General features: G+C 43.6%; 1 protein-coding gene across 8 annotated transcripts in view; it reads left to right on the forward strand.

Annotated features, from left to right (window-relative positions):
• SYK (spleen associated tyrosine kinase) overlaps positions 1 to 12,871 on the forward strand; it is an 83,094-nt gene extending 70,223 nt beyond the window's left edge. For 6 of the 8 annotated variants that reach the window (XM_053662629.1, XM_037126387.2, XM_037126388.2 and 3 more), the window contains 4 exons: positions 4,757 to 4,897; positions 5,664 to 5,776; positions 8,473 to 8,536; positions 11,088 to 12,871. In XM_053662629.1, the coding sequence (XP_053518604.1) occupies positions 4,757 to 4,897; positions 5,664 to 5,776; positions 8,473 to 8,536; positions 11,088 to 11,147 (378 nt within the window). In that variant the 3' untranslated portion in view covers positions 11,148 to 12,871. The remainder of the gene's footprint in view (positions 1 to 4,756; positions 4,898 to 5,663; positions 5,777 to 8,472; positions 8,537 to 11,087) is intronic. The other 2 variants (XM_037126389.2, XM_037126391.2) reach the window with 1 other exon arrangement.
• Positions 12,872 to 16,787: the final 3,916 nt, after the last annotated feature.

Raw genomic sequence — 16,787 nt, forward strand, 5'->3', positions numbered from 1 at the left:
ATATGTAGGAATAAATTTAACCAAGGAGGTGAAAGACCAGTACTCAATGAAATAATACCTCATATCTATCAGAATGGCTGTTGTCAGACAAAAATAAATAATAAGTGTTGAAGAGGATGTGGAGAAGAGGGAACATTCCCCACTGTTCTGGGGAATCTATATTGGTGCAGCCACTATGGAAAGTAGTATGGTAGCTCCTCAAAAAATTAGGAATAGAGTTACCATATGACCTAGCAATGCCACTTCTACCTATTTTTCTAAAGGAAATAAAATCACTATCTCTAGAGAGCTCTAAACATCTCATGTTCTTTGCAGCATTATTTACAATGGCCAAAATTTGGAAACAACGTGAATATCTATCCGTGAATAAATGTACAAAACATATACACACACATACACAGTCTTCAGCTTTTAAAAAGAAGGAAACACCGCTATTTGCAACAACATAGATGAAACTTGAAAGCATTATGCTGAGTGAAATAAGTCAGGTACAAAAAGACTAATATGCTATCATCTCACTTACATGTGGAATCCAAAAAATAAAATGCACACATTGAAACAGAGTAGATTGTGGGGGAGGGAAATGGGTGGAGGTCATCAAAGGATGCAAACTTCTAGCTGTAAGAGAGTAAGTTCTGAGATCTAATGCATGGTGATTATCATTAACAGTACTGTGTTACATGCTTGGAAGTTAACAAGAGAGTACATACTAATTTTTTTTTACCATAACAACAACAAAAATGGTAATTATGTCAGGCGAAGGATGTGTTAGCTAATGTTATTGCTGTAAACAGTTCATAATATATCTGTGCATCAAATTATCACAGTATATGAAAAGCTAAAAGCCATGTTAGAACCTGCAAAAGAGACTGAACACTCAGAGAAGCTGGTGACATGGAGGACTTTTCTTATGAAATCAGAAAAAAAATGAGATGGAAAAGAATAAAAAGTTGAAGAGGATTAAAGAGAAATGATAGCAAAGGAAGCAGTTGACGTGGCCCCCAGAGATCTGTGTACACCACAGCTGAACTGTGCAGCACCAGCCCGTGGACCACACATCCTTTGATACAGCAGCTCCTCACAAATGCCTGATATCCCAAGCAGACACAGCACACTGTGCTTTATTGCACTTTGCAGATAATGTGTTTTCTGCAGATTGAAGGTTTGTGGCAACCATTTGTTGCACAAGTCTATGAGCACAATTTTTTCAACAACTTTTGCTCACTATGTGTCTCTGTCACATTTTGGTGATTCTTACAATATTTCAAACTTTTTCATTATTATTTTTGTTATGCTGATCTGTAATCAGTAATAATTTGATGTTACTATTAAAATGGCTTTGGAGTGAGATGAACTGTACCCATATAAGGTAGAAAACTTAATAAATGTGTGTTCCAGTTGTTCCAGTGACCAGCCTTCCCCTCTCTCATTCCTTCTCCCTGGCCCTTCCTACACCCTGAGACACAACAATATTGAAATTAGGCCTGTTATTAACCCTACAATGGCCTCTATAGGTCTCATTAATAATGATTTCTCTGAGGGATCTGGGCAAAGTATTGGGTTGGCCAAAAAGTTCATTTAGTTTTTTTCCATAGGATGGTTCTAGTAGTGCTTAGCTGTCTTTAACTTCATTCAAAACAATTTTGTTAAATTATATTGTGACAGCTGTCATATCAACATGCATTAAAAAGAAAACATCAAAATTGGTGAATTTTTGTACAGTCATTTTAATATTGAGATGGAAGAAAATATGCAACATTTTCAGCATATTATGCTTTATTATTTTAAGAAAAGTAGAAGCACGGCTGAAACAAAAAATTTGTACAGTATATGGAGGAGGTGCTGTGACTGAATGAACATGTCAAAAGTGGTTTGCAAAGTTTCTTGGTACTGTTGACATTTTGGCCAAATAATTCTTTGCTATGGAGCTGTCTTATGAATTGGAAGATATTTAGCAGCACCCTGACCTCTACCCACTAGAAACCAGTAGCAGAAGGTAACCAACATACTCAAAATATACAAATCAATAAAGTTATTAGTGAAAATGAAAAATGTGCCTTTTATTTTATGGAAAAAAACTAAATGGACTTTTTGGTCAGCACAATAAATTGAAAACCTTCTGAAAAGGATTCCCCATTCTAGATGCCTCTAAGAACATTTATGATTCATGAGAAGAGGTCAAAACATCAACATTCACAGGAGTTTGGAAGAAGTTGATTGGATGACTTTGAGGTTCCAGGCCTCAGTGAAGGAAGTAACTTCAGGTGAACTAAAAATTGCAAAAGAACTAGAATTACAAGTGGAGCCTAGAGATGTCACTAAATTGCTTCCAAGTATTATGATAAAACTTCTAAGGGATGAGGAGTTGCATCTCAAATGAGCAAAGAAAGTGGTTTCATAAGATGGAATTGACTGCTGGTGAAGATGCTGTGAAGACTGTTGAAGAGACAACAAAGGATTTAGAATATTACATAAGCTTAAGTTGATAAAGTAGTATCTGGATCTGAGAGAATTGACTCCAATATTGAAAGAAGTTCTACTGTGGGTAAAATACTATCTCACAGCATCCCGTGCTATAGAGCAGTTGTTCATGAAAGGGAGAGTCAGTCAATGCATTGAACTTCACTGTTATCTTATTTTAAGAAATTGACACAGCCCACCTCCAACCTTCAGCAACTCTGATCAGTCAGCAGCCACCAGCATTGAGGCAAGACTTTCCACTGGCAACAATTATGTACATGTTTTTTAGACTTAATGCTATTGCACACCTAATAGACTACAGTATAGTGTAAATATAACTTATATTCACTGGGAACCCCCCAAAATTGTGTGACTCGCTTTATTGTGGTGATCTGTAACCAAATCACAGTGTGTTCAAGGTTTGCCTCCGCACACTGTCAGTAATGTCTAGTGTGATGTGTGATAACAAAACTCAGGAAACAACTTAATGGCCTCTCAGTAGGAGACTGGTTAAATTAGTTGTAGAAGATTTACATGAAGCATACAATTAGCTCTTCTGAAATCTTTATTTACATATACTGACATAGAAATATATCTAAGATACATGGCTAAGTAGAAGAATTAAAAAGTAAAGAACAAAAAGAGTATACTTCTAATTTTATTATTTTCCCAAAAGTATTTATTTTATATTTATACTTGTATATGCATTTTTCTGGAAGGACCCAAGAAAAGCTATCAAATGCAGTTGTCTCTGGAGACAAGAATTTGGAGCTGGTGGTGGACAGAGACTGATCTTTCATCACATTTAAGATTTGTCAAAGGTTTATCTTTTTATCAGTTCAAAGTTCATAATAAACTTGAAATAACACCCATTTTATATTGTTCACAACTTTAGAAATCAAAATCTATAAATAATGCATAATGTGAATGAGACAGAGGTACAATCAGTTTGTCACACAGAGAACTACCATGACACTTAGGTCTCTACTTGATGTCCCAAGTTGCCCTCTCCTACCCCATCTTAGGGCAGTTTCCCTCCCTCCCTCTGCTTTGGGAGACTTCGCCCAGATCAGAGTGACATCCACAGGAGGCAGGCAAGGCTTACCCACAACACTGAACCCCAAGCCTCAAAGGAAAGAGTTTTGGTAGGCATGATTCTGATTGTTTTACCAACACTTTTGAAATTAGTTTAAACCAGTTTAAAAGGATACCAGTAAACAGTCTATGCCCAAGTAATTTGTGTTGGCTTAAAACTTGTAGACAAGTACACTTAAAAATAGTCCAGTTCTTCTTGGAGCATAATCATGACATAATACTCAGGCTTGACTCTTGCATCGCAACAACAAGCTCCGTGAAGTGTGAGTGGCAAAAGGAAGAGGTGAGAGAAAATGACTGAAAGATAGAAGAAATTTTATCTGAATCTTTTAAAAGATGGATTTAAAATTTAAGATTTCAGGATTTAATAATGTTTAAGATTCAGACCAAATACATACACACATGCACACACGCTGCCATTTTGTGAGTCATGATTTTATTCTTTTTTGTAATTGTGGTAAAATACACTTCACATGAATTTTGCCATCTTAACTATTTTCAAAATTACAGTTCAGTCCTGACTGGTGTGGCTCAGTGGGTGGGTGTCATCCTGCAAACCCAGAAGGTCTCCAGTTCTGTTCCTGGTCAGGGCACCTGCCTGGGTTGCTGACCAGGTCCCTGCTTGGGGGCATGTGAGAAGCAACAGATCAATGTTTCTCTCCCTCTCTTTCTCTCCCTTCCCCTCTTTCTAAAAATAAATAAATAAAGTATTTTTAAAGAAAGAATGGAGTTTAGTAGTATTAAAAATATTCACTTTGTTTACAACCAATCTCCAGAATTATTTTCATCTTACCAACTGAAACTATAATCATTAAGCACTAATTCCCTATTCCTCCCTCTTTACCCAACCCCTGGGGACCCTTATTCTACTTTCTGTCTCTATGAATTAAACTATTCTAGGGCCCACAGATGAGTATCACACAGTATTTGTTTTTCTGTGACTAAACTGGCTTATGTCACTCGGCATTGTGAAAGATAACCTCATGGTTCCTCTGTGTTGTTCAATGTGTCAGAACCCTCTTCCTTCGTAGGGCTGAATGACATCTCATTGTATGAGGTGACCCCATTTTATTTGTCCCTTCATGTGTCAGTGGACACTAGTGTTGCTTCCACCTCTCGGCTCTTGTGAATAGTGCTGCTGTGAACATGGGTGTGCACAATTTTGTTCTTAATGGAAGTTCTCTGTTTGCATTGCTTTCAGGCCCAGACCCATGGGAAGTGGCCCGTGAAGTGGTACGCTCCGGAGTGTATCAACTACTACAAGTTCTCCAGCAAGAGTGACGTCTGGAGCTTCGGGGTGTTGATGTGGGAAGCGTTTTCCTATGGGCAGAAGCCATATCGGGTTAGCCACTACCGTGTCACATCCTAATTATGTGGCCCTCAGAACAGAGAAGCACCAATTATTGTGGCAGCACCCTGAAAATCACAATCAGGGCATTCTTCTTGAGTCTTTGGCTGTCTTTTCACAGTGGGCAGTTAATACAACCTCAGTTTATTCGCAATTGCAGATGAAATATTATTCTTCCCAGAAGAGGGATTGATTGCTGGGTCATACTTTAAGTCTATTCTTAAGTTTCTGAGGAAGCCCCATACTGTTTTCCACAGTGGGTGTAGCAGAGAAATATTTCATGGTAACTGAAGAGTATGTCTTTTTTCACTGTATATGACACATGTAGATACATATAAGGTACAACCAAATCAGCATTAAAGTTGAAGTAGAAATAATGGCCATTTCCAATATCAAAATGGGAGCTCATTACATTTTTTAGATTTTTTTAAATCAAAATATACATACCAGAAAGTGCACAAATGCTGGGATACCGCTTGTTGAACCTTCCCAGATGGGACACACCCATGAAACCAGCCCCGAGAGCAAGAAAGAGAACAGAACCCCAAATCCTCTGCCCCCTGCATGCATACCTCCCCGTAGGGGCAACCTTATCTAACTCCTAGGTCATAGGTTAGGTGCTGCTGTCTTTGTACTTTTTATAATTCACATCACACGTCATGTACTCTTTTGTTTCTTTTGGGGAGAGTGGGGTCTATGTATTGCTTTGTTTTGTTGAATACTATGTTTAAAAAGCTAAGGTACATTTTGCATGTTTTAGGGGATGAAAGGAAGTGAAGTTTCCGCCATGCTAGAGAAAGGAGAGAGGATGGGGTGCCCTCCAGGGTGTCCCAGAGAGATGTATGATCTGATGAACCTGTGCTGGACGTATGAGTGAGTACTGCCCCTTCCTGTGATTTATCCAGACACTCTGGAGGCATTTGGTGTGGCTGGGCACTAAAAGAGGCATACATTCTGTCTTCTCATGAGGCAGGGACGTGTTCTGGTCTAAACAAACAATGGGGAAAATGTCTTGCTTTCTGGACCACACACTTCTATTCTTTAGTCTAAAAAAATAAGTTTAGACAACTACTCTAAATTCAGGATGTCAAAATTTAAATGTACATAATATTGGCCAGGGTGGTAGGGTGGTCAAAATATAAAGATGTTTCTAAGAGTCTGGTCCAGTGCTGCATACAATTTTTGGTGACAGAGGATGGCAGAAGCACCTAGAGGGAAATGTCTGCTTTCTTAATTCCAACCACCTTTCAGAGTGAGGCACAACCATGGATGTTGGCTAGCTCACAGATGAATTGGCTGAGGTGGCACTTCTCAAGAAGTGACTCGGACCTGGGAACAGTGGCCCTCAGAGTCTGCCCTAAGCACTCTAATGCATCCTGCCTGAAGCATACGTGAGCTTATGGAAGTTCAGCAGGCAAGGGAAACCCATCACAACTGGGAATCAGGGACTTTCCCCGGGTGGATCAGCCTGTGAGTGCATTGTGGAGAGCCCTAAGCTGTGGTCTCTGTACCTCTGGCGTTGCCTTGAGCAGCTTGGCATCACTGCAGGTCTGTCATTGGGAGGAGCTCATATCCTTGCAATAGATTTTAATACTTCAGGGATCGGTTTTGCTCTGAGGTGCAACAGCTGGAGATGCAGGAGCATACTAAGAATGAGGGATAGTGCAAGTGATCTCGGGTGCCACTTGGGATTGCACCATACCGCAGGGAGGATTCTTCACCCCACACAGTTGAGAGTGCAAGTAAAAAATATTATTATCTAGAAGCAGCATGGTGAGCCCCAAAAAGAGAGGACAGGAATGTTCAGTTGCTGGTGCTGACACAGTTCAAAGAAAGGCCCTTTCTGTAGCAAAGGTACCTATCTGGGCCCTGGGAAGCTTCTTGAACTCAGACTATCAGAGTGGCGGCAGGAGAGAAAGGCTAGAAATAGATTGTAGAAGGGGGGTGTCCAGTCTTCAAAGTCCTGACTAACTCCCACATCACCATCCCCGGTGCCCAAACTGGAATTACTAGAATCAGTGACAGGTAGGTCCTGCCATTTTCAAAATGGAAATGAAAGGTCTAGCCTAGAAATTGTGGTTAGGGTGGCATCATATAGGAAACAGAAGACAAATCTCCCCTTAGTGATGTTACAGGCCTTGATACAGACTTTGACCTTGTCACCTTGCACCTGTGCTGGATCAAACTCCAGCTGTCCTGCTTTGAGGCACCCCTGAAAGGCAGGAGCAGGAGGACAGAGCACCTCTGAGACTTTCCCAGGACCCTTGAATGAGAGCAGACTGGCAATCTCCTCTTCATAGCACCTGTTCCTACAAAGCTGCTGAAGACACCACAGTCCTTCCTGGCTTAGTAGGTATTGTGCACCATGTACCCCACTGAGTTCTGAGGACCTGGTGGCTAGTGAGGCACCACTGGGAGCAGAACAGACCCTCACGTCAGATGTGCGAAGCCCTAGGGAGGGCACACCTTCAGGTAGTTCTTCCGCCTGACTGCAGCTTCATTTGGAAGATTTAACTTCCTCTGAAAAAAATGAATTTAAATCATTCTGAAAAAAATGAAAATAACTAGAATTAAAATGAACTCTCAGGGAAACAGTTGAAGTTAGTGTTTTGCTCTTAATGTGAACACTGACATGTTTATTTCTGTCTGCTGTTCTTTGTGATGGATGCTGACTAGTGAGGAGGGGACTCAGGGCTGCAGGAGAGTTGTTAGGCAGTGTGCCTGGCAGAGTGAACCATGTTAGGAGCCATGAACCACGGTAGGAGGAATGATGTAGCCAAAACACACCCCCACTTGGTTGGGTGGCCATGGTGAGCCTTGAATACTGATAGCATTAGAGTGTTCTTCCTGTGACAGGATTCCAGACCACATCTGCTCACCTGCCTTTGTCCTCAGAGACACACCCAGCTCTTGGTGCTGTTATCGCCAGGATGGCCCATGAGGGGAGGACAAAGGAAACAGTTCTTGGTATTCACTGGAGGCAGAGCGAGGTAGAACACCCCTCTTTCAGAAAACCTTGTTTCCCAGTTACTTTTCCCACCTGGAGGTTTAGGTCACAGTCTGAGTAAGGTTTACAGGCACTGCTATCTTTCCCTTCACCTCCAACCCCAGGAATGCTTTCCAGTGAGCCCTACACTGACGTCTAGACATTAGCAACAGTGTTTAAGTATCAGTGACTGACTCTGGACCTTGCCTAAAATTATGAATGACAACTCTTTATCAAACTTCCTTTTTCCAGTAAGCTATATTTTCGAGGGTTAAATGTTTTCTGGTAATGGCCTGGAATGTTGGGGTCATCCAGAGAGACACAGCCAGAGACAGTCTTAATATAAGTAGTTAAATGATGTACAGTTGAATGGAAAAAAAGAACAAAACATTTGGAGGGGCATGGCCAGCAAGGAGAACTCAGAAGCACCAGGAGCTGGTCTGACAACCTGGGGACCTAACCTCAGCAGACCTCACAGAGATCCTGGCTAGGTCCCCTGTAGGAATCTGCAGTTACAGAAGGAGCAGCAGGCAATACATGGTAAGCTATAAAATAAGTGCATTCTTTTGTGTTTTCTTGGAAGGAGACAAGTGCAGTGGCAATTCAGAGCCAGAGGACAGAGGGCTTGGAGACTGCTGCACATATGTGTGAGGAGCTCATATGCAGTTAGTCATTTGCAGAAGGAAATGAAATAGTTGCCTGGTACATGGGAACATGTGGATTCCAGAACCTGGTGCATTCAGTGAAGCAAATACAAATGATCCCTGTATAGTCTCCAACTTTCCTCCATTGTAGATAGTCAGCCACCTTTACCAAGGTGATAGATTTTTAGATAGACGGGTAGGTAAGAAGGTAGATGGATACATAGAAGATACATACATACATATATACATATATAGTGGAAGGAGGGAGGGTAAATGGATAGATACATTGATTGATGATGTATGGATGGATGGATAGAAAATAGGTAAATAGATCCATAGATAATAGGTAGACAGATGATAGATCCATCAATCAATACATGATAGATGGAAGGGTGCATTGAAGTTTAGACAGAAAGACGTGTACATATACACATTTAGATTTATCAGTGATACACCTACTGACTGCCCTCCAAGTTAGTGAGGACAGTCAGTAGGTGTGAATAAGCAGCTGTGAATAAGCAGCTGTTGACACTTCCCTCATGGAGGTCACAATTTTGGACTGGATGTTATTAAACATGAAACAGATTAACCCCCACATACTCAAATGATGGCATCTTGCAGTAGAGCAATAGAGCAAACCATGGGGAATTCTGGATGGGAATAGAGGACCATGGGGGTAGGGTCACCTAACTACTGTTAGGGTCCATATTGGCCTCTGTTGGAAGGATCTTTCCACCTGACAACTGCAGGTTGGGGAGCATGGGTGCAGGAAATGAGAGGAGGAGAAGGGGTGCATTGGGCACAAGAGAATGTGGAAAAGCATTCCAGTCCAGGTGGGCCAAAGCAACCCACCACAAGGCACTTAGCCACCTCCTCTGCTCAAGCTCAGGGTAATCCTAGGTTCCTCATGGTAGCCTCACCTGTGGAGTAAAGGAGAGGTTCCATAAGACACCTGTCCAGGTATCTTCCCTGAGGCCCTGTCTGTATTCCCGTTTCTCTGCATTAGATTTCTTGGTGCTCAGCTGCTGGATGAATGAAACACACACAAGCAAGATTCAGACAGGCTCTTTGTACATTCAGGTCCCTGTGGCTGGAGTTTGTGCTCTCTTTGTAGCAGGACTGAGGCTGTCTCTGTGCGTGCAGAGCTTTCTATGTATATTTCTGTACCCCGGGGCTCAGCCATTTCATTCCCTCCTAGAATACAACTTGGCATCCAGATACACAGCCCCCTCCCCCACTGGGGTCTAAGTCGCCAGCCGTGACCACACATGGCTAATTTTTTCAAGCAGTTTTTGCTCGTTCTTGAAAGCTGTAGATTCTCAAATAGGATCATTTGTCGTGACACTGATAAGATGCCATAGGAACCTAACTCTTATATATATCAATCAGCCAGTGTTCAAATTGGTTTCATTATGTGTTGTTTTGCTTAAAGTCATGAAACCTTTTGAGGACTTACTATATTTTGATGCCATATGACAAAACAAAAAGAAAGAAAAAGAAAACATTTTGCTTCTGAAGAAACCACTTTGCCCTTACATTGATGAATGATTCCAAGGCCTGATGCATGCTCCCAGGCTGTTCTTTTGAGCCTTATAAAATTGTAGTTTTAGGTCAAAAAGGTTGAATGTGGACAGTTCATAGTTTGACTTCCAGTTCTGTTTCACTTTTTGGGTAATTTTATCCACTTGCAATAGAGCCAAAAATTGGGGTGAAATAAGAAAACTTATTTCCAAACAATGATAGATTCTTAGATTTTTAAGAAATACTTGCTTGTGACAGATCCAGTTCAAAGATGTCTGTAAAAGTTCGTTTAGAGATTGCAAATTATGAAAAACTTTTTCCCATAGTTTACTTACATTGCTTCCTCCCCTGAGAAGTGACAGGAAAGTGAGGTCTTGCTGTGTTAAGATGTATAATAGACATGCTTCTGTCCTTGCTTCTGCCCTTACAGGTTTTAAGTTTTAATAAGAACCCATATGGGAACAACTGTAATAGAATAGCAATAAAATATTTTTAAAAATAAAACACAACAGCACATTTTCAGAAATCCAGAGCCATCCATTTGGAGAGTGGAGAGGGAAAGTTTAAACTGTGTCTATTTTTCTTTTCTTAGCAAGGTTATAAATCATATGTTAAGGGTATGTCTGCAGCATATTGACTAGCTAAGTATTTCAGACACATCTGTTTTGCTAGATCACAAGGAGACAGTCTCTAGGTTAAAAGGTCCAGACTTTGAGTTCAGAACTTCTTCAAGGGGTACATGAGTCGCCTGGGGTCTTGCTGAATGCACATGGGGTTCTGTAGGTCTGGCATGGGCCTGATGCTGTGTTCTGCACAGGCTTCTGGTAACCCGCCCTGGGGCTGGGGCGGGGGGGGGGCGGGGGGGGGGGTGCGGGGGGGCGCTGGGGAGCAGACACATGCTATGAGCTGCAGGCTTCAAAAAAGGCCACAAGGGGGCGCAGCCATTCTCACTTGCCCTGGAAAGGCTCCAGGAGAGAGTGCGTTTTTTTCTCCAGTGTGATGACGAATAGTAACGCCTGTCTTTTGTTTCTAGTGTGGAGAGCAGGCCTGGATTTGCAGCGGTGGAACTGCGGCTGCGAAATTACTACTATGACGTGGTGAACTAAGACTCCTGGGCCAGTTTGTGCAGCTTCTGAGCAAATGAGTCATCACAGGCAAACTTACTACAATGCATGGATTTTGAGTCTCGCCTCCCACTGCCCATCGGGAGAGGCACTCTCACAGGCACTTGCCTGTGACTGTGGTTCCCCAAAACCGGTTCCCCAAAGCCTGTCCTAGAACATACCGTGCATAGACAAACCCACTGGGAGGAGCTGTGTGAGAAAGACGAACGAGAGGGTCAACAGCAACTGTGAATTCCTTTGTGCTTCTTCTGAGTGGTTTTCATGGCAGGTTATTTTCAGGATCTGTTTTTAGCTTTCCTCGCTGTCTTTTCAGTTCTCTGGCTCCTAGACTGCTCTGACCCCCCACAGCCTGGAGATATTGCCTTGTGGTATTCAGCCACTTGTCTTGCATTGTCAGTGCCAAGCAGCCACAGTGATACCTCTGATCCCGGCAGTGAAGGACTGGAAGGGAGAGAAGGAGATTTGTCTTAAACAGGCCTTGTGACTGGCCCTGTCCCTGAAAAGCTTCCCTGATGGTAAAAGTGCCTTGAGGCTTAAAAATCAAGTTCTACCAGTGAGGCTTCTAAGGTGTAGCCAGTTAAAGGAAACGAAGTCTGGATACTGCTTTTGTTCTGTGTGTTTGAACCAGAGTCTTGCACCTGCATGAAAAGTGTGGCCTGCTGGAAGGGTTGGCTTACTGACCCCTTGAAAGCCTCTCTGCCACAGACTCTCTGAAGACCGCCTGACTGGAGAACGTGCAGGGGAAGGGTGTCCGTCGTCTAGAGCATGTGGCAGACAGACAGTAGGGCTCTGTGGGCTGTTGCTGTCATGTAGTTAGTGTGGCCCATGCTTCCTCTCCCTTGAAGAGAGGGTGCAGATAGAATTCCTGTCTTTTTTTGTATTCACAGGGAGACACCCTGGTGGCCAAGGCCATGTAAAGATGAATTTGTGAAGAAAGTATTAATTCATAATAAAGTCTCAGACCCTGATGCTTTCCACAAATAGGCTTAATCGAGTATGATGTAGGGGAGAAGGTACAAAACTCAAGATTTATTTTTTGGTCTCCTAGTCTTAGATAATTCTTAACTAATGTCTGATCTTACACAAGTCATCAGACCACTGATAATCAGTTTTGCTGTGGCTCCTCAAACTCAGAGTTATTTAGACATCATTCTTAGGTCAATCAAGGCATAAACTTGGACCATCTAGAATTCAGCTGTGCCTAAGACAGTTTGAAGTGTACTTCCAGCCCACGAACAGGAGAGGAGGCCCTATACCTAACAGAGGGAAGCTAGACATGAAAGCAGCAGTCAGCATGCTTGCTTGGCCAGAACAAGACATCACTTCTTCACAGAACTTCTGTTAAGAAACTTTTAGAAACCATCCATGCCTTTTAGAAATGTGCTTCCTGGTGGTTTAATAATTTTGTTAAATGGAGATTCCATGTGTGCTGAGCAGATACTCAAAACAGTAGCAGTATACACTTAGAGTCTCCAAAATTAAAAAAGATTAATGACAGCCCTGGCTGCTGTGGCTCAGTGGATTGAGTGCTAGCCTGCAAACCAAAGGGTCACTGGTTCAATTCCCAGTCAGGGCACGTGCCTGGGTTGCAGGCCAAGTCCCAGGTTGCACAAGAGGTAACCACACATTAATATTTCCCTCCTTTTTCTCCCTTCCCCTCTAAAAATAAATAAATAAAATCTTTAAAAAAAGACTAATGACATTCTCTGGTCAGACGACATGTCGATTTAGATCCCTAAAATGAAGTGTTGTACACATCGGTGATGGCATCTGAGAAAATGGATTTACTATTGACTCCTGGTGTCCTCCTTCTTCTGTCCCCGGAGTGTCTGTGGGAAAGGTCACACTGGCAGGAATCTGGGGGCACACACTGAGCTCCCTCCTGCGGGTATTTCCCTCACTCTCCAGCAGCATTCTGCCACTCCCAAAACTCTGGTGATGAAGACCATCTAGAATGTGAGTTGGCAATAGGGAGAAGGGGCCTGGCTCCCCCCAGAAGCCCAGCCTACAAGCTGCAGGTGCCCCTGTCCTCCGTCGTGACTTTCCTGTGTGTAGAATTACCACTGTGGCAGTGTGTAGACGTCTTTCCAGTGAAAATGTGCTTTCTCCAGAGGAGGGCAGAGAGGGAAAGGCAGCTTCACTGGAGAAGGACTTACAATGTGAATGAGCCAACTTTGGAAAAGACTTTGTAGAGGTATCTGGCCTATACTTGATTGTCACATGGGTGCTGCCCTTCTTGTGGCTCTAGCCATGTCTTTACATGGGTCTGGGCTTACTCCATGTGCCTTCACCTTCTAGTCCTTCTTTAGTGGAACCACCAGGGCGTTGTGGACAGACATGCTGCCCTGGCCAGTCCAGCACCAACTGACTGCTGAGGCTATGACTTTGATCCCTAGTGGGATCAAAATTTTTCATAACAGAAACATATTCTATTCTGTGGTTAAAATAATCATGTGTGTTTCTTTGGAGCATGTCCTTCCCCTGTACTTGTTGTCACGAGCCTTGCTTTTATTTGTTGGATGTTGACTTCACATTTACAGCAATCAACCCAAGGACTGTAGCTCCACCCAGATTTTCACACACAGAGTTGACCACTGGATTTTCAGCCCTCACCCCTAACCTCCCAAACAGCACACTAGACCAGTTAAGCAGTATCCTCCTTCTATTTCAGAAGAGCTACTTTTCGTCACTGGAGTTTTTTAAACCTATAATTATTAATAAAATTTTAAGTTGTGATCATTTTCATGGACATTATTGGAATGTGATAGTTCACTCTGTCACATAAACAATGTTAAGTAGCATTGTCAAAGCAGTGTTTGTCTGTTTTTAAATAATTCCCAACTATGTCCTGACATGATGGATGTATGCAGTCCCCTCAGAGCTGGTCTGCCAGCTTCTGCCACCACAAAAGGGAAAGGCTGTTCGAGGAGAGCCCTGGTCACCATGGCTCTCCACTCATGAGCATGGGATCGGCCCAGGAGGGCCTGACGGCTCGTGTTGTACCCTGATGGAAGGTGACTGATGGGACCCAGGAATACCAAAGGGTCCAAAGCAGGACTATAGGTCGTGAGCTTTTCTTTGCTTTGTAAAGATAGCAACAGAGTGCTGGGAGAGTCTGGGAAAGAATTCCAGAGCTTCCATCACCTCCTTTAAAGGAGGTGCACACACACACATGCCCACACACTCACATGTGTACAATAACCACGTGTACACACACACACCACACTGAACCTTATTTCAGAGGACTACCTAAATACCAGGGAGGGGAGTTGTCTTGCCTGGGAGCATGTGCTAGTGGCTATACTCATTTCTCTTCCGCCCACTCTGTGTCTGGCTGCCAACTCCTCCCACCCCATTGGAGGTCCCCTGGCCCCAGCGGGCAGAGTTTTGAAGGAGACCTGGCATACCTGGCCTCACTCCCATTGAGAGCCCTGAAACTGGGACAGCACTGAGATGGGAATGACATGAGCTGCTGGGCAGCCACTTGGTGCACAGCTCCTAGAGCAGTGAGAGCGGGTGTGCGACTTGGAATACAGTAGAGACAGCTGGTACTCCAACACTGATGTGGGCGAGTCACAGGAATTGAGCCGCAATCTGCACAATTGCAGGTGGGGATTATCAACCTGCACTTATAAATATAAGGCTGGGAACAGAAGGTGGGGCTATGTTCTCACAATGTCAGTGGGAGACTCGGTCTGGACCCCAAGGCCACTGGTGGTCTAGCAGGTGGGGATTCTGCAAGCTAGCAGATGGTACCATGAGATGGCTCGGGAGAGGAGCTGACCTTGGAGTTTGGAATGTTCAACCCCTGGGAGAGGCAGAAACCACCACTGTTGTGTACGTGGTGATCACAGGAAGTGGTAAAATAAGGTGGGTTTAGCATACAGTGAGCTCGGGCACAGAGAGATGTTAAGACCGATGCTTGTCTTTCCAAAGTTAGGAGGGGGTCAATACTCATAAACATGTTCTCAGGTATGAGCCCAGGAGAGGCCATCAGGCCCCTGCCCTAGTCCTCCTTTCTGCCCAAAGAGAACCCCAAACACTACCTCACAGGTGTTTTCCAGTGAACGTGAGTCTAGAGGACAGAACAGAGCTGTGCAAGCAATGGGCTCCCTGACCAAATAACTCCAGGTGCCTTTCAATTAGGGCCTCAGTGCCCATTACCCACTAAGAATTCCAGGAGTCTCGCAACAAAGACCTTTGTTCACATTGTGCTACCTTGACATTTGTCTGACCTCTTTGACCACAGAAGCACCATTTTGCTCAATGCCTATAAGCAAGACAGACTGACTTCCTTACACACTGGGACACACCTCACTTAACTGCCCATGAAGGAGAGATCTCTGCATTGGGAAGGATACTGGGAGCTTCTGGGAAGGTAATACTGTCCTGTCCTTGAACTCAGCCAAGGAAACAGATGGAAACTGCTTATCCATTAGCTGAAAATCGAGCACATCAGGTTCTCAGACATTGACTGTTTGCATATTATGTGCCCCACTTCTCTCATGTCCCCACACAAACACACACATACACACAATAAATTTTCCTTTAAAGAAAGAAAATACAATAGCACTGTGACATAGCAGGACCACCAGGGCATTTGTTTCATTAAAAAGAGCTCTTTTTAAGGCCAGTTATTATTTTGTAGTTTTACAATGTTAACCTGGAGGAAGAAAGAGCACTTTTCCAGAGCCACTCTCCCTCAGTCCAGCGGACACCCACTTGGACACTGGCATGGCCAGAGCTGGTTTTGGCTCACTCCACACTCGTCTGCACTCACTCCTGATGCTGCTGCCTGTGGAGACGGCGCTTCCACATGATCACGAGGAGAGCATTCCACCAGCCCACGCACAGGAGACTGTGGGGTGGCAAGGTTTATCTCAGTGGAAATAGAAGACTTCCCCTGGGTTCCAATGTCCCATCTCCATCCATCCCACCATGGAAAAAGTCCAATTTTGTCTTTATCAAGGCTACCATAAAGCCTAGGGTCCAGAGTTTCTGTTTCATGTTACAACTTAGTCCTTTGGAGCCTGCATGGTCTGACAGGCCCCAGGCAGTGCTGCTGCAGCCCCATGGTTGCTATGGAGAGAACATGTAAATGAATGAGGCCAGAATGTATAACTGGCAAGAGAGAAAGGCTTTTGCTTCCTGGAATTATGTTAGGCTTGGAAAGGACCAGGCACTTTTTCAAAATACCCAATCAACTTCTCAAGCTTTCATAGGCTTTCAATGGGTCCACCCCCTACAACAAATCTATTTCCTTCTATGGTCACCATTTTGGGTCCCAATGTCATGTGCTTCCCCCTCTACACCGCTTCCCACAACAGTCCAGCACTAGAGGGTGGGCTGCTCCCTACCTAGGTGAAGGAATGGGTGTTAATCCCCTTGGAGGGACAACGCTTCAGTCCCTTGGGGAGTGTGTGAGGCCGTAGCTTCCTGGTGAAGCAAGCTGGCTCCTTCATATCTGATTCACTTTGCTCCCTTCTTTTATTAGTAACTAGCTACTTCCACTAACAGGGGGGCATCTGCTGACCAAATAATGCTGTCAACCCACGTGTTACTCAGCTGGGGACATTTCCAGGAGCTATTTTTCTTAGGTGTTATTGAAC

The sequence above is a fragment of the Artibeus jamaicensis genome, unplaced genomic scaffold (assembly GCF_021234435.1).
Source record: "Artibeus jamaicensis isolate MK-2021 breed Jamaican fruit bat unplaced genomic scaffold, CSHL_Jam_final contig_264, whole genome shotgun sequence".
NCBI classification, from domain to species: Eukaryota; Metazoa; Chordata; class Mammalia; order Chiroptera; family Phyllostomidae; genus Artibeus; species Artibeus jamaicensis.